Source organism: Colossoma macropomum, unplaced genomic scaffold (genome assembly GCF_904425465.1).
Source record: "Colossoma macropomum unplaced genomic scaffold, Colossoma_macropomum, whole genome shotgun sequence".
In the NCBI taxonomy this organism is placed as follows: Eukaryota; Metazoa; Chordata; class Actinopteri; order Characiformes; family Serrasalmidae; genus Colossoma; species Colossoma macropomum.
This window is the reverse complement of record NW_023494800.1, coordinates 485,979-511,538: the sequence shown is the minus strand read 5'-3', so window position 1 is coordinate 511,538 and position 25,560 is coordinate 485,979. Positions and strand designations below refer to the sequence as shown.

At 39.6% G+C, this 25,560-nt stretch overlaps 1 protein-coding gene across 6 annotated transcripts in view; it reads right to left on the bottom strand.

The window, feature by feature from the left end:
- mapk10 (mitogen-activated protein kinase 10) overlaps positions 1-25,560 on the bottom strand; it is a 145,239-nt gene that overhangs the window by 75,308 nt on the left and 44,371 nt on the right. For 4 of the 6 annotated variants that reach the window (XM_036588114.1, XM_036588120.1, XM_036588119.1 and 1 more), the window contains exons 2-3: positions 11,485-11,556; positions 568-737 (exon numbers count right to left, since the gene is read on the bottom strand). In XM_036588114.1, the coding sequence (XP_036444007.1) occupies positions 568-737; positions 11,485-11,556 (242 nt within the window). Of the gene's footprint in view, positions 1-567; positions 738-11,455; positions 11,557-25,560 lie in introns of all 6 variants that reach the window. The other 2 variants (XM_036588121.1, XM_036588115.1) reach the window with 2 other exon arrangements.

The following is a 25,560-nucleotide window of genomic DNA, read 5'->3' as shown; positions in this document are numbered from 1 at the left end:
TCTCATACCCTAAACATTCAAATCCTTCTTTAGTTAAAACACCACCACACTGTCCCCTGTCCAGTCTGAGTCTCCCAAACTGATCACAACCTCCAGAGAAAATGGGGCTCCTAACAACCACCTGGAAGACCTGGTAGACACCAAAACTGCTCCTTCAGATAAACAGCACTTACAGCTTTCACAGCACTAAACACTAAAACTGAAACATCTGATCATATTTAGTTGTTGAGACTTCTGTGTAAATATATACTTTAAAAAGATGGCTCTTAGAAGGTTCTTTAATAAAGGCAATGGTTCCGTTTAGAACCATGGGTTCTGTCTTGAACCATTTCATGCTTTAATGGTTCTTTGCACTGTGGAATGGTTCTTCAGACTAATAGAACAACCTTTTTGTGGTGCTATATAGAACCACATACAACACATTCTCCATCCATCTGAAGAACCATTTCACCATGCAGAGAACCATTTAAGCAGAACATGGTTCAAAACAGAGCCCATGGTTCTAAATTACCATTGGTCTCTGAGCTTTACCGTGTTGTGATGTATTGCAGCTACAGGTGTACTCACCACACTATTCCCTGAGCCCCAGAACCGATGGGCTTGAGGTTCTGGTACCGTTTGAGAACCGTGAAGGTGGAATCTCCTACTTCCACGCTGTAGAACTGGTTGTCCACTTTGCTCTTGCTCATGTTGTAATGCTTGGCGATGTAAGACACATCAACTTGTTTACCGAACCCCTGGGAGAACACAAGAGGAACATCTGATGAGCTTCACTGAGAGTTATGAGATCATTTCAACATCACAAAGCAGTTAATCACAAACCGACTCGTTAGGCCTCGTGATTAAGCGGCCGGGGTGTTGATTAGGAGAACGTTTAGCATAAAATCTCAAAAGTTTCAGGATTGATAGCAAAGAAATACAAAACAGAACGTTCTTCAGTCTTGAGGGAACGTGCGCTGAGGACGAGGATGCACATATGTGAGACAGATTAGAGCTGGGCGATACGGCAGAACGTCACTTCACGATACTTCAGGAGGTTTTTACAACACGATAAGTCACGATATTCATCTCTTCTGACATCTAATAAGTTGGCAAAGACAAAGTGAGGCCACATTTTAAAAATACACTAAAAATGGTTCTTCAAGGGTTCCTTAGCAAAGAAAATGGTTCTGAATAAGCATAAACACTCACTACAAAGAATCTATATGGTCCTGTATAGCACCAAAAAGGGTTCTGCTATTGTTACAAGCTTGGCATTGTAACCATCTACAGCACATTCTCCATCACTCTAAAGAACCCTTTCACCTTGCAAAGAACCATTTCATGCTTTAAAGGTTCTTTGCATTGTGGAATCGTTCTTCAAACTGATGGAGAATGTGTTGTATATGTTTCTATATAGAACTTTTCAAGAGTATAATAATAGAACAACCTTTTTGTGGTGCTATATAGAACCACATAACACATTCTCCATCAATCTGAAGAACCATTTCACCATGCAAAGAACCATTTAAGCAGAACATGGTTCAAAACAGAGCCTATGGTTCTAAATTACCATTGGTCTCTGACTTTTCCAGTGTTGTGATTTGTAATGGTTCTGTATAACCATAAACACTCAAAGAACCCTTTGCATGATTAAAGGGTTCTTTGCATCGTGAAATGGTTCTTCATATTGATGGAGAATGCGCTGTATATGGTCCTGTATAGCACCAAAAAGGGTTCTGCTATTGTTACAAGCTTGGCGTTGTAACAATCTACAGCACATTCTCCATCACTCTAAAGAACCCTTTCACCATGCAAAGAACCATTTAAGTATGGTTCTTTGGGTGTTCATGGTTCTATATAGACTCAGACTGGTGGAGAATGTGCTGTATGTGGTTCTACATAGCATCAAAAAAAGTATTGCTTGTCATCGTAAGAATGAAAGAGTCCTCTTTGGTGCTAAACAGAACCGTTTTCAAAAAGGTTCTACACAGAACCATATACAGTACGTTCCCCATCAATCTGAAGAAATATTTCACTGTGCAAAGAAGCATTTAATCTTTGAGTGTTCATGATTCTATATTGAGTTATTTTCTTTAGTAAAGTTTTTTCTTTTCTTTATTAAAACTGAATTTAATTATTTGTATTCAGAATTTTACACACTGTGCTGCACTAAATCCAGTTAAACAGGACTAATCAGACTCTCTGATCAGATAGTTTGTGTTTTTAAGCACTGACAATATTCATAAAATCCTCAGAAAAGCACTTCGAGACATACCGTGATGTAATTTATCACAATAATAATAAACACTGTCATATTGCCCAGCTCTACAGGAGATGAACAGGTATAAATGTGAGGACTCAGAGTGAGGAGACATTAGCAAACACTGCAGAAACACAAACAACAGTACATTCAGGACAACCCTCGGTCAAGATAAGAGTGGACAACATGGTAAAAATATAACATTATGACACAAAGATATTTTTAAGATTTTATTTTGGAGGTCTGCACACAAGTTGGTCATTTTTACATAAAAAATGGAAAAAATACCACTTTTCATTAAATAAAAGCCTTTATTAAAACATGGCTGTGGACACATTTGGGCCTGAGCCTTCAAAGAGAGTCACAACACAAACTTTACACAGGAGCTGTAAACACCTTCAGTTCATTAGTCACATGACGCTGGACGTCCAGGTGATTCACAAATATCAAAGTTACGTAAACAACACATTAAAAAAACTGTATACAAAAAGCAAACAGCGATATCAATATCATATAATATTCTAAGCGTGTTATTTACAAACTGGAATGTCCACAATGTCATTTTTTATACTGGCAGAACTGAGAGGCGCCTGCAAGATCGCTTGGCAGAGCATTGAGGTCTTTTGAGTGTTCAAGGTTCCATATAGAACCATTTTATTTTCCAAAGAAGCCTTGGAGAACCACCTTTTTTTAAGAATGGAAAGGAAATGGAGAACAGACACGTAACCAAAAGACTTTTTGGACTTTTAAGTTAAAAGTGACTGTTTTTTTCCTGCTTTTCAGTCCATTTTTATAGGCCTATAGTGAGATTGGCGCCCTCTAGAGTCTAGTTTAGAGATACTGACCTTGTGACCGTAGATCTTTTACATAAATTTGGTATTGATATCAGTGTTTGTTTTTTCTATATTGTTTTTTTTTTGTATAATATTTTGTTTGTCTCAGTCATCAGGCAGTGAATTCATAACCATTTCATGTAGGAACTTTCTGTGAGGGAGCTTTTAGAGGTGGACGTCTGGTTCCTATCACCACCACTGTGAACAGTTCTGACTCGGTACGTTTATCTAGAACAGAGCGTTTCACACCAAACCACTCTGAACCTCTCTGATTACATCTTACCCACTTAATGATGGAGGAAATTTGAAAGATCAGTTCCCCTTTAAGGTGTTTCCATGTGTCACGGTTCATCTCAGCAGCTTTGATCTTAAGAACGGATCCACTCGATTGAAGACAGAGCCGACACTGACATTTATGGGAGTTAATTTGAGCAGCTATTTGCACAGGAAGAGGAACAACCTCACCATCACCAACCATCCACACAGAAATAACAGACAAACACAGTCTATTTACTCAGCACTGAGACTTCAATTCAGCCAAATGTAATGTCAACAAGCCAGAGGGAGAGAGAGAGGGAGAGAGAGTGAGACAGAGGGAAAGAGGGGGAGAGAGAGGGAGAGAGAGAGGGAGAGAGAGAGGGAGAGAGAGAGGGAGAGAGAGAGAGGGAGAGAGAGAGAGGGAGAGAGACAGAGAGAGGGAGAGAGAGAGAGAGACAGAGAGAGAGAGAGAGAGAGAGAGAGAGAGAGGGAGAGAGACAGAGAGAGGGAGAGAGAGAGAGAGACAGAGAGAGAGAGAGAGAGAGAGAGAGAGAGAGGGAGAGAGAGAGGGAGAGAGAGAGAGGGAGAGAGAGAGAGGGAGAGAGACAGAGAGAGGGAGAGAGAGAGAGAGACAGAGAGAGAGAGAGAGAGAGAGAGAGAGAGAGGTTCACATTCTTTTATAACCTGGTAACAAATATTTGACTCTAATTGAAATGAACTCCATTAACTCCTTCATCTCGTCTCAGTTCTCATCATTTACACGATGCTTTAGAACCTCTGTGTGTTTATATTGTCACGTCAGCAAAGCATATTTGAATGAACTGAATTAAATTGAGAGAGAGAGAAAGAGTGAGAGAGCAAAGAAAAAAAGAGAGAGAGAGCTGTAAGTTTTATCACAATGCCCCGTCTAATAACAGCTGCTATGATTATTTAAAAAATTCATTTAACACAATCCAGCTTTGACCTCATCTCCCTTTTACTGGACATCACAATAATCTCAGCAGCACTTTAGGGACTTTATTTAATCCATCCGATCATGTTTTCTTTATCACTTTAAAAAACACATTAATGGGTGTGTTTACATACACTTAATAATCTGATAACTGCAGAAAATCAGATTTTGTCAGTAAGGCTGTGTTCAGACTGCAGGCAAATCAGATTTGTTTCCTAGCTTAGATCTTTTGAGAAGACTGTCTGTTTACACCTGGTCACTTCATCTGTCCTCAGTATCAGGATTATATCTGGATGAGGCCACATAGAAATGAAAAGATACAGATACAGATCTGATCACTCAAACCATATCAGGAGGTTGTTATAGCATGTTATACATGTTGTAGTAGCATAAACACATTCGTCTCTCCAAGACACATTCAACAACCGAAACTAAACAACTGAAACTCCTCCCAATACATCCGAAACTCCTCCCAGTACAACCGAAAGTCCTTTTGGTACAACTGAAACCCCTCCCAATACATCCGAAACTCCTCCCAATACAACCGAAACTCCTCCCAGTACAACTGAAAGTCCTCTTGGTACAACTGAAACTCCTCCCAGTACAACCGAAAGTCCTCTTGGTACAACTGAAACTCCTCCCAGTACAACCGAAAGTCCTCTTGGTACAACTGAAACTCCTCCCAGTACAACCGAAAGTCCTCTTGGTACAACTGAAACTCCTCCCAGTACAACTGAAAGTCCTCTTGGTACAACTGAAACTCCTCCCAGTACAACCGAAAGTCCTCTTGGTACAACTGAAACTCCTCCCAGTACAACCGAAAGTCCTCTTGGTACAACTGAAACCCCTCCCAATACATCCGAAACTCCTCCCAGTACAACCAAACTCCTCCCAATACAACCGAAACTCCTCCCAGTACAACTGAAAGTCCTCTTGGTACAACTGAAACCCCTCCCAGTACAGCCAAAATTCCTCGCAGTACAACCAAAAATCCCGCCCAGTACAATCAAATGACCAGAATCGAGTGGCCGGAATACCAACACGTTCTCTGCCCTCACTGTGACGTCAGCACTCACACCTCAAAACTGATGTGTTTAAACCACATGTGGGTCGAAAAAGTTTCAAACTGAGCTTTTAAGAAAGTTTAGAAAACAAATGACAATTTTTATAAACCTTCTCTTCCCACACAGACACACACCTTGAAGCTGAGAGTTGGAGATTAATGTAAACGAAAGAGCTGCTTTATGATCACTAAACCTTTAAAGTGAGTTTTCTTACTCAATTAAAATTTAACAACGAGAAAATTCAAGAAGCCAAGGTGTCCCCAAACGTCTGACAGGCAGGCAGTGCACACTATAGCACATGAGAGAACTGTAGAACATCCTACAGAAGAACACGGCTTCACTCTGGGGCTTTGGGTGAAGCTCTTCACTGCATGGAGCTCAGAGAAGACGAGTCAAAAGCACTCGAGGGTCTTCTTTGATTTAAATGCTCTACATGTGATCAGCTGATGGGAGATTGTTCTTCAGTGGTGGATCTGCTTTGCCTCTCTTGATTTCAGCGTGATCTCTAGTGTGGAGCAGGTTCTACGTCATCCCACAGAAACTAGAAAAGAACCGACGTGAATAGCAAGCAGCGTTTCGGCTGAGGACCAGAGGCTAAATATAACACACGGCATGAAATATAGATAAACTAGCTGGGGTTTGATGCAGACCTGAGCAAAGAGGCTGTCCAGCTTTCAGAAGCTCCACCACAGACACACACACTGGAATGAGGAATTAATATTTGTACACATATTTCTGCTTCCTCAGATGTTCTGACATGTCCGTAAGTGCTGGTGTTGAACGCTAGTTATTCAGTTATTAATCTTAAAGAGCTCGACATTGAAAAATGCTACAAAACATGATCTGGAACATGAACATTTATGAGCGTGGTGCGTTTTCATCAGCGCATCTGAAGAAGGTTTTGGGTTAACGCTGATCCAAACTGTAAACATTAGCTCTAAAACTGCTGTCATGTTTTCAGATGGTAATGTTAGCTGACTCGCTAACGCTGGTTAGGTGTCAGTTTTGTTATTAGTAACTAATGATTCACCCACGATTACGACACGATGACCAGCAGCCGATAAACCAGAACCTTGAAGGACAGCAGAGACAAGGGTCAAAAGGTCATTATTCACTATCCGCTATAAATTACTCAGCATCCAATATCAATTATTTAGTGACTACTAGGGATTACATAGGATGTGATTTGAATTATTTTATTATTATTATTATTATTTACTATGAATTATTCAGTATCTACAATGAATTATTAAGTATTTATTACGAATTATTCAGCATCTACCATGAATTATTCTGTATTTACTATGAATTATTCAGTATCTACTATGAATTATTCTGTATTTACTATGAATTATTCAGTATCTACTATGAATTATTCTGTATTTACTATGAATTACCAAGTAACTACTATGAATTACTCAATAACTACAATGACATATTCAGTATTTACTATGAATTTAGTATTTACTATCAATTATTCAGTATTTACTATGAGTTACTGAGTATTTACTATGAATTATTTAGTACCTACTATGAATTATATAGTATCTCCTACAAATTATTCAGTATCTAGTATGAAATATTCAGTATTTACTATGAATTACTGAGTGTCTACTATTAATTATTCAGCATCCACTATGCTTTTTTTTAGTAACTGCTATGATTCATGAACTATATGGCCAATTTAGTTACTAAATTGCCTCTGACAAGAACTGAATCTCCTGGGCAGTTTTGCAAAACACTTATTCAATAGTGATGCATCGAAATGAAAATTCAACTCACAATCAGCTAAAAACCAAAACTTAAACCTGAAAAAAATTACATAAAAATATTTTTTATATAATTTTGAATAAACTTACTAAACATAAAAACTAACAGATATAATAAATAAAGCAAATACACTTTTATTAATGATAAAATCTGCTTTCAATAGAACCAAACTGAGCTGACATTAAACAACCTGTCTATATAAAATTAGCTAAATTGATTACAGTATTTAGGCTACAGCGCTGTGACGTCCAGCTTCACTGTTAGTGGTTCTGCTCTGTGTCTGCGGTTTGTGATGTTTTCATTGGGTGCTAAACTGAGTGTACAGACGGGACCAGTGCACTCGCTCTGCTGTGTTCTCAGGTGATATCAGACCTGCAGTGGAGAAGTTCTCAGGCGTCTTGATGCTCAACATGAACAGAGATTATAAATCTGGTGTCTAATGTTCCTCAATAACTCAGCAACACTGAGATTAATAACCGATCACATTGATTTATCAGTCTACTCAGGCTTTAGCAGAGCTCAGTAACGCTGAGATTAATAACCGATCACATTGATTTATCAGTCTACTCAGGCTTTAGCAGAGCTCAGTAACACTGAGATTAATAACCGATCACATTGATTTATCAGTCTACTCAGGCTTTAGCAGAGCTCAGTAACGCTGAGATTAATAACTGATCACACTGATTTATCAGTCTACTCAGGCTTTAGCAGAGCTCAGTAACACTGAGATTAATAACTGATCACATTGATTTATCAGTCTACTCAGGCTTTAGCAGAGCTCAGTAACACTGAGATTAATAACTGATCACATTGATTTATCAGTCTACTCAGGCTTTAGCAGAGCTCAGTAACGCTGAGATTAATAACCGATCACATTGATTTATCAGTCTACTCAGGCTTTAGCAGAGCTCAGTAACGCTGAGATTAATAACTAATAATCACATTGATTTATCAGTCTACTCAGGCTTTAGCAGAGCTCAGTAACGCTGAGATTAATAACTAATAATCACATTGATTTATCAGTCTACTCAGGCTTTAGCAGAGCTCAGTAACGCTGAGATTAATAACCAATCGCATTGATTTATCAGTCTACTCAGGCTTTAGCAGAGCTCAGTAACGCTGAGATTAATAACTGATCACATTGATTTATCAGTCTACTCAGGCTTTAGCAGAGCTCAGTAACACTGAGATTAATAACTAATAAGCACATTGATTTATCAGTCTACTCAGGCTGTAAGTATTCTAAAAGTATTCTCCTTAAATGTAAAAAGTAACTGTTTTCTCAATATTGCCTCAGATACTTAATTTCTGTATTTTTAATATTTTGTTCCCAATACTTGTATTCCAGCACATCCCAACCCAGGAACCCACAAATAAGCTGGAGACTGGGGAGAACTAGAGAGAGAGAGAGTATCTTTATTATGGGACTCATCCATCACTGCATTGGACCACCATTGAATTGACTGCAATAATTTGAAGCTGATTAACACTGATTTGCGATAATTGCTATCTCTTATTGAAGGAAGGGCTTTAAATCGAGGGGCAGTAAATATCTTTACAGGTCAGAGATAACATTCATGGCCCCTGCGCAGGGGTTTTTTTAAAAGACTGCCGTTAAACGACCATCAGTCTTGTGACAGGTTGACCTAGTAGACTGTCCGTCTCTCAAAAGAACGATCTGATTTGTGCAAAACAGGAAATTACAGATTGTCTGACAGGCTGACCGCCCCAAAAACACTGATGAGCTCTGGAGAAGGTCAGCCGTCTGCCGTCTTTTAATAAACCGTTAAAAATGTTAGGGTTAGTGATTCAGGATAACAAGGCCTTCTATATCTTTTCATCTGTGGCGCTGCATCAACATCTCATTTACCTGCAAAACCGTGTTCTTTTGACTGTACACACTTAAAAAGATGGTTCTTCAAGGGTTCTTTGGTCCTTTTTAGAATCGTGAGTTCTGCATAGAACCATTTTCATGCTTAATGTGTTTTTGCTTGGTGAAATGGTTCCTCAGATTGGTGGAGAATGTGCTGTGCATGCTTCTATATAGCACCAAAAAGGGTTCTGCTTTTGATACAATGTCAAGCTTGTGTACAATAGCAGAACGCTTTTTGGTTCTATATAGAACCCTTTTCAAAAAGGTTCTATGTAGAACCATAAACAACACATTCCCCATCAATCTGAAGAACAATTTCATCATGCAAAGAACAATTTAAGCATGCCTATGGTTCTTTGAGTGTATATGGTTCTGTATAGAACCACTGTCTTTACTAAAGGACCCTTGAAGAACCAATTTTTAAGAGTGTATGGTTCTATGTAGAACTTTTTTGAAAATGCTTCTATATAGCATCAAAAAGGGCTGTTCTACTGCTACAAGATTGACATTGTATCAATAGCAGAACCCTTTTTGGTGCTATATAGAACCATATACAACACATTCTCCATCAGTCTAAAGAAACATGTTAATGCTTTTCTATAGAACTCATGGTCCTACCTTTTGAAGAACCATCCTTTTCAATCATGTTTTAGGCATAATTTAAATTTGATTGCTATTGGTGCTGATTTTCCTGCTGATTAGTTTGTTGATCTGGTGACAGTTGTGCAGTATCTGCACCACATTAGAATCATTTGATACATTTACCTGCACTTTTTAATTTTATGCTTTCAGTTTTATTGCAAACAGTGATTCCAAACTTTTGAACCGTATCTAAGCTTTTGAGTGCATTCTGTATGGACAGGCTTGATTCTGCACGTCTGACTCTTTTCTGCTTGTTTACATGAAAATAGATACCAAAAAACAGCAAAAATATAAAGTTTTTTTCTTTCCTCAAAACAAGACTGTACACTAAATTTCCATCAAATAGAAAATTACAATAAAATATCTGTTGTTCTACTTATAAACACTACTGTGGTCTAGATTGAACATTCCAAATCTGCACTTTTCACACAGTTTCCATTTGTTTCAATGAGCCACGAATGAGAAATAATTCATATTTAATTACAGTTTGCTGTTGTCACTGACCATCACAGCAACTACTAAGATCACAGTATCACAGTATAATTAAGGCTACTGATGGTTTCAGTGTATATATCACTCTACAGTGTATTTCTGTATGTTTTTCCCAATAAAACCATTTTGGCTGCTTAAGTAAACCTTTTCTGCAGATTAACGATGGCGTCTCATTCTGGACGTCCCTTCACTTTTAATAACAACCATATTTAACAGCTGAAGCAAATCTAACATATTTTATTGGGTGAAACAGTAAAAACAGAAATGATCAACGTACAGTCAGATATGTACTATATACTGTATTGCTTTCTCACCCTAACGAGGTGAAGGCGACTGTGTGTAAAGCCCACAGCGGCTCCTCTGAGGTACGAAGCTGAAGTCGGCTATTCACCACCTTCGAATTTTCCTGTTCCACCTTAAATGGTGCAGCAGTTATGTTTTGGTGCCTCAGGTGCCAGAATGTAACTGCTGCATCATTTAAGGTGGAACGGGAAAATCTGAAAAAGAAGCTGGCGAATAGGAAGCCGACTTCAGACTCGCAAAAACGCTGCTGAATGTAGTTTTCCGTCTGAAAGTCGTTTGCCTCGTATGAACGTCTCTCACCCTCGAGTTTTAATCTCAGAGCATCCGACGCTGGAGTTTAGTAAATATTACAGCCGTTCACCCTATTAGTTTAGCTGAGAAGCTGGGGAGCCTCTCAGCTTGTAGGCCGAGACCCTGAAGCAGCTGGCCAAGCTAGTCTCCATGCTAGGCTAACAGCTGACGGCTAACCCCAAGAGACTGGCTTTTCCTTCCGCTCTCTTTTCCCCGTTAACTCATTACACTCTGATGTCGCTCCTTTGATTTTAAACTGGACAGACTGACCTCAGGCTGCAGCTCAGTACACGAGAGGTGAGGGAGTCAGCGAGTTCTGACCTGTTTATACATCACATTATCATTTATTTGCATATGGGTATAACAGAAATGACAAAACTAACACCTGAAGAGGAATTTCAGCACATATATCAGGTGAACTGGAATATCGTCCACTACTACTAAGAGCTACACCTGAGTTTATACAAATGCAGGAACCTTCACCCTCAGAAATACACGCTTTTTAAATCATCTCTGAGAATGTCAAGGTCATCCAGACCAACATAGATGGGAAGGTCTGACCATGTGTTCACAGAAAAACAATCAATCAGTGACCTCACTCTGATGAATAAAGTCAATATTGTAACTTTAATAAGCTCATTTGCTAAACCTTCAACACAGAACTTCAGCACTGAGTTCAGACACTGACACACTGAGAACAAATGGAGGGGAGAGTGAAGTGAATGAATACTCTACCTGTTATTTTACCTGTATGGAACACACACCTGACAAAAGGCAATCTTCACATCCAGGATTGGAGCACTGCAGTTGTATAAGAAATGTCTGTTCATAAATACCTGGAAGACACAAAGGAGAGAGAGGAAGAGGCTCAGCACGCTGAGTAAAGCAGCGCTTTCCAGGTTTACACCATAAAAAATTCACTGTAAAATTTCATCACATCATTACTGTATTAAGTACAGCTCTACACTTACAGCAAAGAGCTGTACTTAAAACACTCTAATCTCCTGTATTTTTACACAACTGCTCTAAATGCAGCTCAGTAGCCAGAATTTACAGTATATTTACATATTAAAAATTGCCTAATAATTTTAATAGACTTGAATAGTTTTGAAAACTGAAATAAGTGATTAAACGACTGCAATGTCAATAAGCATATTTATTCACCATGTTTTGCACTATATATGCACAGAATATCTTACACAAGCATTGTTATGTGAAAATACACACATTTATACAGTCTGAGTTTCCTTATAATTCGCACAAATGTGACTAAAAGACGCCCAAAAATAAAAAGCAGAAAACCTTAACTGTGATTATAAAACCACCTAAAACGTTATTATTAAACTATTTACCCCTGTTTAACTCTGGCTGTCATATCCCATGATGCTGTGCAGTACAGACTCAACATTCGCCTCACAGTGATTTGCTGTGTTCTTACAGAAAATACCGTAAAATGAGATAATTTCACAATAAAATGGTGAATTCAGTGTGACTGTGAAAACCAGTGTGGCCTAATTAGTTGTGCTCGTTTTTACTACCTGTTAACTGCCCAGTGAGATAAATCACACGTCACGATTACTCAATCAATAATATTTACCTTCTCGATGGAGCAGCACTGATTTGTGGGCCATTTGCATATTTTTACTTCTCCTACTGATCAGTATGAAACAGCGCCTGACAGAATGGTGCGTCTTTCTCTCTAAAGTATTCTGAAATCTCTGAAAGGCTTTGCAGATTGTTTTTTAGTTCACTTTTCTACTGTTTGGCCTTTTTGATCATCTGTTAACTTGATTATTCAGCAAATAGCTTGATTACTACTGTATAATCAATAGTGACGTGCTGAGTCAGCCGTATTAGAGCATGGGAAGCTTAACGATGTGCAGGACGGATGTTGAAAACCATCAGTTTAACTCTTTTTTTCACAGCAGCCATAAAATCAAATAAAAAATAAAACATTTCTGTAACACTTTATTTTGATGGTCCTCTGTAGATGCTCTGCAGTTGGTCAGTCTTTATTTAGCATTCAAGTGAATATCTATGAAATGCACTTGGATTTGAATTTGAACCCTAAACCTAAACCTAACCTTAACTTCAACCCAAAACCTAAAGCTCCTCCTAAGCCTAACTCTGACCTTAATGCTGCTGATAATCAACAGAGTATCACCTGAAGGTTCGTTAATAATGTAGGTGTCTGTAGATCATCACAGGGGAGCATCATAATAAAGTGTGACTAATATATAATATACTCATATGACTTCAGTAGCATTGATGGAATATATTTTGATTAAAATTTGTATGATTTACAAAAACCGAAGTAAACTAGACACAATAAACAAACAGCATTTAAACACAATAAAAGTGTAATAACAGTGTCTTCACTGTGTCGGTTCTGTAGGATTGTTTGATATGAAAGAAATAAAGGTGCTAAACCGTCTCTGGGTCAGTTCCCCTCTGGTCACTGGGGTGGAACCCTCAAGCCTCCATCTCAGTACCTTTAGTCAGGGAACATAACTGAACCATAATCCACTGAAATGATATGTTCTAAGCTGTACTGACTCCACACACCCCGTCTCGTCTCCAGGCTTTTATTTTACTGTTCTGTTTAAAACATTCGGTTATGAAAAGGTACAAATACGAACTTTTCACCTGGAAACACTTATTTAAGGTTCACAATCAGACCTTAAAACCACTGTTGGAGCTTTGAGGGAACATTTACACTGTTTGTACCTTGATGAACGAAAAATGTACAGAACCTTTATTTCTAACAGTGCAGAAAGCTGCAGTTGACAGTTTGATCTCTGTCTTTGTGGAGAGGTGTGAATAGTTTTTCACAGCAGGGGGGTCTCACCAGCTCAACAGCAGTCCTAGTTCATCTGATAACATGAACAAAATATACGCGGAACAGAATATTTCATGTGATGATACTTAAAAATACTCGATGTTTCCAAAGAGGCAGCGTGAAACAGGGTCAGTAAACATCGCAGCTTCTAACCAGATTTTGCTTTACTGACTTGTTTGCATTTCATGACCAGTTCAAACAGCCACGTCACCCACAGAACACCAAGTCAATATTTTCTAAAGCACAAGAACACAGGGATCCGTGACCGAGAGCCGTAAGCCAGCGCTTCTCCTCCTGATTTCACAGCTAAAGAGAAAAGACACAGATTGACGAGCGAATAAAGGAAACTTTATTAGACGACGAGTTCATTTCAAACACATCCTCGCTCACTCAGCGCCGCCTGAAGTGGGAGGTGTTCTGAGCTCCAGCTCTCTTTCTCGCGACTGCCCAGAGGGGAAGCAGATGAGTACAGGTGTCGCGACTTCTCAGGATATTTTCTCAGGCGTTATTCTCCGAGACTGATGGGGAGAGAAACGGCTTCTCAGGTGTATGAAAATTATAAACTGGGAGAAACAAGTTTGTTTCACACCTGCAGCTCTTTTCCTCCCTCACAATGCAAACGCAACGGAATAAATAAATGTGTTTGGGTTTTAAAGGGGGAGGGGAATGGGGTGGGGGTTGGGGGTGGGGGTTGGGGGTGGAGTTCTGGCAGTCTCCCTTGAAAGCCGGGCCTGTCCAGATTTCCTTTTGATAAAAAAAAAAGATAAAGATCATTCTGGTAATGTAAACGCTGCAGAATGCAAGGTCATCATTTAAGCGATAGTAAAATAAAGAGACTGCCAAAGCTCTCCAGCTGATCATCACCTGTTTTCGGGGGATGCTGTCACCATGGCAACGTGCACACTGGTCACACAGGCTGTTCAGAGCCTTCAACCTTTTGCCCTACAAATCTGGTTAGCTCAGGTTAATTAGCATTTACCTGCTGTGGTGTTCCAGTTGTTATAGTAACTGGGCAGTTAAACTACACCAGAGGTCACTAATAGGCGGATCGCGGCCCGAGTCCGGACCCAGACGCTGTGCAGTGCGGACCTGGACCTGTAACCGATAAACTATGGAGAATTCTTTAATTTTGATGGGGTGGTCCTGTTTTAATCGGCATAACTTTTCTAGCCTTTAGTGTAGTTTTAGCAGCCCGGGAGACTCAGACCAATCGCATGCGTTGTACATATCACACGTGACGCTACTCAGCCAATCAGATCTGTGCATTATGATGAGCACTGAGACTCGAGTGAGTGACACACACAGGGGAGGGACGAGGCGAGACACAGCGGTCGGAGAAGAAAGTGAGTCAGAGGGAAGTTATTTCACATGGCGTGATCTAAAAAGAGAAACTGGTAATAAATGTTGTGGAAATGTTACTGAACTGTACTTTATTTGGTTTGATATTCAGTTGTTGACTGTATAAGATGTTGATATTCCTACTAGGCTACTTCAGTAAACAGTATATGGCACTGAATCATGATGCAGGTTAGACATTATGATGTTCCGGATCTTTGCTTGAGGATATTTTCTCTAACTGGACCTTACTGAGTTTTAATTATAGACCCCTGATCTACACCAATCACTGATTATTACTATTAGATGTGATGATTAAAGAGATTTGTTTGGAGGGCTGTTAATGGGAAATACTGGCACTCATTGCATGTTTCTCAGCCAATCACATTGTGAGATCAGAACTAGCTGTGAGGTAAGCACTCGTACGTTGTGAAATTAAAAAAAGCTCCCTGGCTACAATGATGAGTGGGTATATTCCCCATGACTGAGGAGTAAAGTAGAACACTGAACACATGAACAGATCATAAAAAGACAAATTCAGACTGTAAACTACAATCAGTGGACAGTAAGTGTAGAATAATAAGAAGCTCATTTTGACCAATTATTATATTCTTTTCCTCCTCTTCCTTATTATGTTGAATAAACATTAACCGGTGAACTGCGGCCCCATTTTAGCCTGAAATGGCGTACCCAAAGTATAGGGGGCGCTGTTCTCACAGACCTTGTTCTGCAGTCCTGATCTTGGGCTCACTTGAAAGGAAACACTCAACTGTCAGAATAACTGTCTGAGTTACTGACTCGGAGTTACAGAGTCTAGAACGCTCATTCGGTGCTGGTGATGTAAATGAAACGATCGTAACTGCTGTGAGTAACGGATCATAAAACGGTTTGAGGGAATCAGATCCAAGTTTTCTAAAGGTGTATAGCATCACTATATTACTGGATGATTTAATGCATAAAAAGATGCATAAAAAACCTAAAGTAAACTCTTTGCACAGTCACAGTACAGTGATCTACATAAGGTTAAAATCATTGTACGTACAGTATATTACAGTCTAGTTATGTTTCTACAGACATTTGTTTAGGCATCTACTGTTTTTCTGGTACACGTGTGAATAAAACATCGCCTACTGTGTATCGTGAAGATGTTCTTGAGCATCACAATATTAGATTTTTTGCCATATCGCCCATCTGCATCCGCAACCCGTCAGAATCTGCACATTAGCTCCGTGCGATGATGACGAGCGTTCTAAGAATAGCTGGTGTCACTCAGAAGTCAGCAGCATGTTAATATGAGCTGATGATTTCCTTTCCCTTCCCCTGAGTGGTTCCTGCCACGCTCCCGAGGAGGCTGCGCCTGCCTCTTTAAAACGCCCCACGGCTCCGCGTTAAATATTTATCAGCATTTTCCATCCTTCATCTCAGCCAGCAGAAGCTGAGGATGCGTCATCCATCTCAGCCAAAGGACACGCTGTACCAGGAGGAGGCGTTCGCCATCGACCGTCAGATTAGCATCCAGTCTGGAGATTTGGGTCATATGGCCACGTAAGGTTTCCATCAGTGCTGAGCAATTCTGACACCATTCAGTATCACAGTATTCTCCAAATTCAGTGTAGAGACGTCTTTACAGTGGTGGTGATAGGAACCAGGGGTCGCCATGACTACAACACAAATACAGACATTTTATTTACTATCCAGAACCACCAGTGAACCTACACGAGTCTTCTGAGTTTATATGGAATGTTGATGATGGAAAATAGTGGAAAATCTGAAATAATAAGTTTTCTTTGGGGACTATTTTGCCTCACAGCGCCCTGCATGTATCCCTCCACCATGAATGGAGTTTAAGTTCTCTAAACTATCATAAAACAGTGTCTCAGTCATCAGGCAGTGAATTCATAACCATTTACTGTAGGAACTTTCTGTGAGGGAGCTTTTAGAGGTGGACGTCTGGGTCCTATCACCACCACTGTGAACAGTTCTGACTCCAAACCGCTCTGTTTACCTATCAATCATGAAATTTATTTGAAATATGAAAAAATGATGGAATTCTCCTTCACATATGCAAATTTTAGTGCACTGTTTCTGTTGGTTTGCTGAGTTTAACATATTGAGGTAAAATAAAACACAAAACATAAAACATAACCTTCGCACAGACCAAATTTCATGATTTAATTTTAAATTTAAATTATGTTTAAATTCAGTAAATAAACAGTAATTGTGTATTAAAGTGTACAGTAGTGAGTCTCTGTAGAGGATCTGAAACTTATTTACACTCAGATAATCAACAACATGGAATCTGATGTCCTAAACTTTTACAGACTGTATACAGCACAACACATCATCCAGTACTTTATCTGTGATGACTACAGATTTGCCACTACAGCATAAAAAAAATCAGATATTCAGCATCATCATCATGATTGTATTGTCAACACAGCCTCCTCCCATTCAGAACAGTGTAAGTGCAAATAATATTTCAACAAAAAGGAGCGCAAAGCAGTTTTTGTAGCTCTTTCCAACACATTACATGATTTCAGCTAAACAATAACGTCTGGAATTGCCTCCTTTATGAAATCCGGCGTTCCGTCCAGGCTGTCTGAGATTTCTATTTGCTCTGCTATTTGAGAAACGGAACGACAGCTTTCATTCCCTCAGCTAACGGCCGCCATCAACCACACCGAGAGCCATTTGCAGCGCTGCTGAGGCGGACCGTGCTAAAATAACGAGCATTAGGGCTGCAACGGCGCTTTCAAATGCCTTCCGTCGGGAATGAGTCAACAATATGATTGCTGAAATAATGATGGAAAAGACAGACAGACAGACAGAGAGACAGACAGAGGGAAAGAGAGAGAGACACAGACGTACAGCAGGAGGAAGAAAGACGCTCTGAGTTTACGACGCTCTAAACAGGCTAATTTGTGGGTGTGGTTCACTAATTACACCCTAATTTTCCTCAACCTAACAATTAGCCTCTTCGCTCGGCATCCTGAGAAACGACAGTCTGCACTTTAGGACCCTTAAGCACACGGCGCAGACCAGGAACGGTTCCGTACTGTCTCCTTCCACAAACACGTCATAAACAGAACCCTCTAAAGGCCTAAAGACACCAAGTGTGGTTTACTCAAGCACACGCATACAGCACTGACCACCATCCCTTATTACATTCACAGTCCAAACGGTCACTAAGAAAGATGGTTCTTCAAGGGTCCTTCAGTAAAGTCAATGGTTCTGTTTGAACCATGAGCACTCAAAGGACCATTTGCATGCTTATATGGTTCTTTGCATGGCGAACGTTCTTCAAATTGATGGAAAATGTGTTGTAAATGGTTCTATGTAGTACCTTTTTTGAAAAGGGTTCTCTACAGCACCAAAAAGGACTACAAGCTTGATATCGTAACAATAGCAGAACCCTTTTTTCTAAACCCTTAAAAAAGTAGGCACTTCAAGGGTTCTTTAGTAAAGAAAATGGTTCTATATAGAACCATGATATCTCAAAGAATCATTTGCATGTTTAAAGGTTCCTTGAATGGTGAAATGGTTCTTCAGATTGATGGCGAATTTGTTCTATACGGTTCAATATAGCATCAGAAAAGGTTCTGCTATTGCAACAATGTTAAGCTTGTAACAATAGAACCTTTTGGGTGCTATAAAGAACCATCTTCAAAAGCATTCTATATTGATCCACATACACCACATTCTCCATCAACATGAAGAACCATTTCACTATGCGAAGAACCTTTTAAGCACGCAAACTGTTCTCTGAGTGTTCATGGATCTATATAGAACCACTGTGTTTACTAAAGAACCCCTGAAGAACCACATTTTTGAGAGTGTACATATATATGAATATTGAATTTTTCTCACTTTTCTAATGAAAGAGTTTGATGTATGTAAACAGTGTTAGAGCTTTAAGCGAAGCTGAAAAAGGAGCCTGTTTTAAATTCAGCGTTTTTATGATGTTTTGAAATTCAGTGCATTTACATTCATATCTGCCTACCGCAGTTTAGCCCCACCCATTCACACTGAAGTCTGGAGGAGCCTTAAAAATTCCATTATTTTAGAATTATGCTGTACAAGTGTTATAGATGGAACAAAGGTCCATCACTTTGTGTGTGCATGTGTTATAAAGCCCTTATTTCGGTGAACTTTAAATAAAGAATATTAACCCCCGTATAACAGATCCCCTGTATTAAAGGAAACTCCAGTGTTTTCAGGATGCACATGTTTAAAATACACATTCACAAGTCCGCGCTGAATAGACTCTCCTAGCCCGACTGAATGCTGCATTATCAGTGCCAGCATTCCGGCCGGCCGTTACCTTGGTGACAAGCCCGGCACGGTTTAGCCGAAAGAAACGGTCACAAAAGTGGTATTAGGAAGAAAACGCATCTCACCGCCAGAGAAATCTCGCGTCTTTCAGACGTCGGTGGCCTTGATGAACATTAGCAGCATTGGGGAGGTCAGCACGCGCGTTAGCGAAGGGACAAAAGTGTTTCGACAACAAATACTGTACATTAGCCAGCGCGGTTCAGTGATTTGGTGCATATTTGCTTTGCTGGCATTTGGAATTAGCTGGAGTGATTGAGTCACTCTGCCACTCCTGCAGACGAGGTGTCTGTGGGGACAGTCATTAGCACCAGAGTCACACAGCCAGAGTCCAACTCTGAATAGACTCCGAGAGAGAGAGAGAGAGAGAGAGAGAGAGAGAGAGTAAACTCACTAATGTGAACTGGCACCTTTGGGCTGTGAGGTCGTGATAACAGACACATGCTGAGAAATTCAGAATTTGCCCTATGAGCTCTTCACTTCTCATCAGACTGCAATACCCGACTGGTATTTTGTACCAATAAAGATCTTAAGGGGCTAAAAATGATAACCGATAATGCTGGCCAGAATATTTATATCTTATATCTTCATTTTAGATTGCAGTTGTTTCAGTTAAACAGCGCTTTACTGACTGATATAACAGTTAGTTCAGTTTCTTAAACTCAAATTAGCAGAATCTACCCAAAATTCATTGCAGTTTTGGTTTCTTTAACTAGCTTAAAGAAGGGGGCAGTCGAGGGCTGGAGGTTAGGGAACCCTGCCCTGTGACCAGAAGGTCGCCGGTTCGATCCCCTGAGCCGACGGTACGTAACCGAAGCCGTGGATATGTTTGTTAGCTTTCCTTATCAAGAACACCACAACATGTTAATGTGTTAACGGCTGTGTTCGTTATTTTAACCATGATGGTCACAGACCATTAATCATTGCTGTCAGAGACTTCTGCGTCATAAAGAACCGCCTACTTTAACAGGAGGGGGCTGCATATTACCTTTTAAAACGGCGCCACAACAAAAACACACCCGCAGGGAACAAAGTGGTCTGCACTACAGAAAACACATGAGGACATCTGTTTACAATCAAATCATTTTTAGCAATTCACACACATTTTTTATTTCAGCTACTATGGAGTGCAGAACTGCTTGTAAAGGTTTGTTGCCCTTCGTATCGAATAAGCCCACTGCACAGAACTGCACACACACAGACGTGCCAGCTTAGCTTGCAACAGATATCAGATACTTTGTTTAGGTGTGAGGCTGAGACCGTATACAGTCTATATGCAAACGTTTAAACACTCCAGGTGAAATTATGCTTTGTTGATTTTCTTGGAAATCGGTGAGCACCTGCTCGACAGCAATCACACCTAAATATGGCATTTTACTTCAAACTGTAGCACACGATTTCTGTTTCATTAACATTAAACATAAACGCATTAACTCGACCAGGGGCCCCTAAACTTTCACATACAGCCGTATATATATATGACTCCCACTGGGTCCCCAGGGCAATATAATTGCAATAAGGGACTTTGTGCGTATCATGCAGCTTTATTAATAAGATAAAAAGATAAACAGCGGATGATTCTCAGCACAATGTTTTACACTGTTAGTTCACATCTTCTGAAAAATAAATGACCATGCTCTGTCACCTCACCCCCCGCCCCACGCCCCGCCCCCGCTCTCTCTGCAGCCTCAATTTGCAATCACCAAGACACATAACACCACCAAAATGAAACCAGCCCCTCCGTTATGGGGAGTGGGTGTTTCAAATTTGCAAGTCAGTCATTTTCTTCTAGCCAATAGATGGAAAACAGCTGCAACCAAAACTAGTCCTGCTTTATAATCATATGTGTCATATAGAAGGTAATAAATATACAGTATGTACTGTGTGAGTATAGTGTATAGTATATACACTACCTGCTGTTTATATAGTATATACAGTACATACTGTGAATACGGGGTATCTACTGTGAACATATAGTATCTACAGTATATACTGTGTATATATAGTATATACAGTATCTAGTGTAAATATAGTATATAATATATACAGCAAGTACTGTGAATATAGTATACAGTATATACATTATCTACTGTGAATGTAATATATGGTATATACAGTAAGTACTGTCACTGTAGCATACAGTATGTACCGTGAATATAGTATATAGTACCTATATTATCTACTGTAAATATAGTATTTAGTATATACAGTATGTACTGTATTTAAGGCATATATTATACACAGTAAGTACTGTGAATATGGTAAATAGTACACACAGTATGTACTGTGAACATTGACAGCAGCCATTAGGTACTGGTGAAACAGCAAAGGCCAGAAGGGGTGGTGCAGCGGTCCGGTCAGGGGCTGATGGGAAGGTCAGGAGATGAGGAGGTCTGATAAGAGTGTGAAGAATTAGTGAGCGTTAGTGTGAACGACTCGGAGAGCGAGGGTGCAGTCAGAGGAAGATAAGAGAGAGCGTGATGGATGGGGGAGGACTAAACCTCGGCAGATCTCCTCCCCCTGCCGAATGCAGAACGGACGGGGGGGTGACCCCGGTGGGCGTCACCAGGCCAGTGTGTATGGAGGAGTGTATTTGTGCAGTATTAGCAGAGCTGTCAGTGCACACCATCCTTAATAAAGTACACCCCAAACCTCGTTTCTCAAATAACAGTCTTTTAGATGCTTAATTGAGCCTATTTTTGTAATATCAGCAGTGGAGTACTACTCTGGGACATCCACCCACTTTTAATAAGAACCATTTTTAACAACTGAAGCAAACCTAGAATATTTTTATTGCACAAACTAGCAGTAACAGAACTGAATCATATATCGGCAAACGTCAGTATTGCTTTCTAGTCTTAATAAGTGCCTGTAGGCACACAGCGGCTTATCTGAGCCCAACAAAAACGCTGCTCAAAGTTGTTTTACGTCCAAATTTCTCAGGTCGTTTGTCTCATACATGCGTCTTTTGCCCTGTGGTCACAAAAAGTTTTGCAGTAGGTGGATGGCGGCAAACCATCTATTCCATTGTTTTCAATGGAACAGCAAAGGAAAATTACAGGAATTCAATTCTCCAGCTTTTGCCATGGTTGGCAGCAATGAAATAAACTGGATATTGATTTTTTGGAGAGCCATGGATCCCAAATGTCTCACTGGTGAAATACAGGCCCAACCAGTATTATTGGACAAAAAATGAAAGAACATCCGCCTACATTTCCCACTCTAAATAAACAACACACACCGCTACGAGGTAAACACATGTAAACACAGCATAGCACTCAAGCTTTCATCTATGGCTGTCAGACTCCACTGGAATTTTCACATTTCTGTTCCCTGTAATAGTGTTCTATAGTGCTCTAATGTAGGGAATAGTGATTAGGGGTCATTTCAGTTTCCTATAATAGTGTTCTATAGTGCTCTAATGTGGGGAACAGTGATTAGGGGTCATTTCAGTTCCCTATAATAGTGTTCTATAGTGCTCTAATATAGGGAATAGTGATTAGGGGTCATTTCAGTTTCCTATAATAGTGTTCTATAGTGCTCTAATGTGGGGAACAGTGATTAGGGGTCATTTCTGTTCCCTATAATAGTGTTCTATAGTGCTCTAATGTGGGGAACAGTGATTAGGGGTCATTTCTGTTCCCTATAATAGTGTTCTATAGTGCTCCAATGTAGGGAATAGTGATTAGGGGTCATTTCAGTTTCCTATAATAGTGTTCTATAGTGCTCCAATGTAGGGAATAGTGATTAGGGGTCATTTCTGTTCCCTATAATAGTGTTCTATGGTGCTCTAATGTAGGGAATAGTGATTATGGTGCATTTCTCTTCCCTATAATAGTGTTCTATAGTGCTCCAATACAGGGAATAGTGATTATGGTGCATTTATCTTCCCTATAATAGTGTTCTATAGTGCTCTAATGTAGGGAATAGGGAATAGGGGTCATTTCTGTTCGCTATATTAGTGTTCTACATAGTGCTCTAATGTAGGGAATAGTGATTAGGGTGCATTTCTCTTCCCTATAATAGTGTTCTATAGTGCTCTAATATAGGGAATAGTGATTAGGGTCATTTCTGTTCCCTATAATAGTGTTCTATAGTGCTCCAATGTAGGGAATAGTGATTAGGATGCATTTCCCTTCCCTATAATAGTGTTCTATAGTGCTCCAATATAGGGAATAGTGATTAGGGTCATTTCTGTTCCCTATAATAGTGTTCTATAGTGCTCCAATGTAGGGAATAGTGATTAGGGTGCATTTCTCTTCCCTATAATAGTGTTCTATAGTGCTCCAATATAGGGAATAGTGATTAGGGTCATTTCTCTTCCCTATAATAGTGTTCTATAGTGCTCTAATGTAGGGAATAGTGATTAAGGTGCATTTCTCTTCCCTATAATAGTGTACTATAGTGCTCCAATGTAGGGAATAGTGACTAGGGTGCATTTCTCTTCCCTATAATAATGTTCTATAGTGCTCTAATGTAGGGAATAGTGATTAGGATGCATTTCTCTTCCCTATAATAGTGTTCTATAGTGCTCCAATGTAGGGAATAGTGAATAGGGTGTAGTTCTCTTCCATATAATAGTGTTCTATAGTGCTCTAATGTAGGGAATAGTGATTAAGGTGCATTTCTCTTCCCTATAATAGTGTACTATAGTGCTCCAATGTAGGGAATAGTGACTAGGGTGCATTTCTCTTCCCTATAATAGTGTTCTATAGTGCTCTAATGTAGGGAATAGTGATTAGGATGCATTTCTCTTCCCTATAATAGTGTTCTATAGTGCTCCAATGTAGGGAATAGTGAATAGGGTGTATTTCTCTTCCATATAATAGTGTTCTATGGTGCTCTAATGTAGGGAATAGTGATTAGGATGCATTTCTCTTCCCTATAATAGTGCTCTACATAGTGCTCTAATGTAGGGAATAGTGATTAGGGGCATTTCAGTTCCCTGTAATAGTGTTCTATAGTGCTCTAATATAGGGAATAGTGATTAGGGGTCATTTCAGTTTCCTATAATAGTGTTCTATAGTGCTCTAATGTGGGGAACAGTGATTAGGGGTCATTTCTGTTCCCTATAATAGTGTTCTATAGTGCTCTAATGTGGGGAACAGTGATTAGGGGTCATTTCTGTTCCCTATAATAGTGTTCTATAGTGCTCCAATGTAGGGAATAGTGATTAGGGGTCATTTCAGTTTCCTATAATAGTGTTCTATAGTGCTCCAATGTAGGGAATAGTGATTAGGGGTCATTTCTCTTCCCTATAATAGTGTTCTATAGTGCTCCAATACAGGGAATAGTGATTATGGTGCATTTATGTTCCCTATAATAGTGTTCTATAGTGCTCCAATGTAGGGAATAGTGATTAGGATGCATTTCCCTTCCCTATAATAGTGTTCTATAGTGCTCCAATATAGGGAATAGTGATTAGGGTCATTTCTGTTCCCTATAATAGTGTTCTATAGTGCTCCAATGTAGGGAATAGTGATTAGGGTGCATTTCTCTTCCCTATAATAGTGTTCTATAGTGCTCCAATATAGGGAATAGTGATTAGGGTCATTTCTCTTCCCTACAATAGTGTTCTATAGTGCTCCAATGTAGGGAATAGTGATTAGGGTGCATTTACTCTTCCCTATAATAGTGTTCTATAGTGCTCTAATGTAGGGAATAGTGATTAAGGTGCATTTCTCTTCCCTATAATAGTGTACTATAGTGCTCCAATGTAGGGAATAGTGACTAGGGTGCATTTCTCTTCCCTATAATAGTGTTCTATAGTGCTCCAATGTAGGGAATAGTGATTAGGATGCATTTCTCTTCCCTATAATAGTGTTCTATAGTGCTCCAATGTAGGGAATAGTGAATAGGGTGTAGTTCTCTTCCATATAATAGTGTTCTATAGTGCTCTAATGTAGGGAATAGTGATTAAGGTGCATTTCTCTTCCCTATAATAGTGTACTATAGTGCTCCAATGTAGGGAATAGTGAGTAGGGTGCATTTCTCTTCCCTATAATAGTGTTCTATAGTGCTCCAATGTAGGGAATAGTGAATAGGGTGTATTTCTCTTCCATATAATAGTGTTCTATGGTGCTCTAATGTAGGGAATAGTGATTAGGATGCATTTCTCTTCCCTATAATAGTGCTCTACATAGTGCTCTAATGTAGGGAATAGTGATTAGGGGCATTTCAGTTCCCTGTAATAGTGTTCTATAGTGCTCTAATGTAGGGAATAGTGATTAGGGGCATTTCAGTTCCCTTTAATAGTGTTCTATAGTGCTCCAATGTAGGGAATAGTGATTAGGGGCATTTCGGTTCCCTGTAATAGTGTTCTATCGTGCTCCAATGT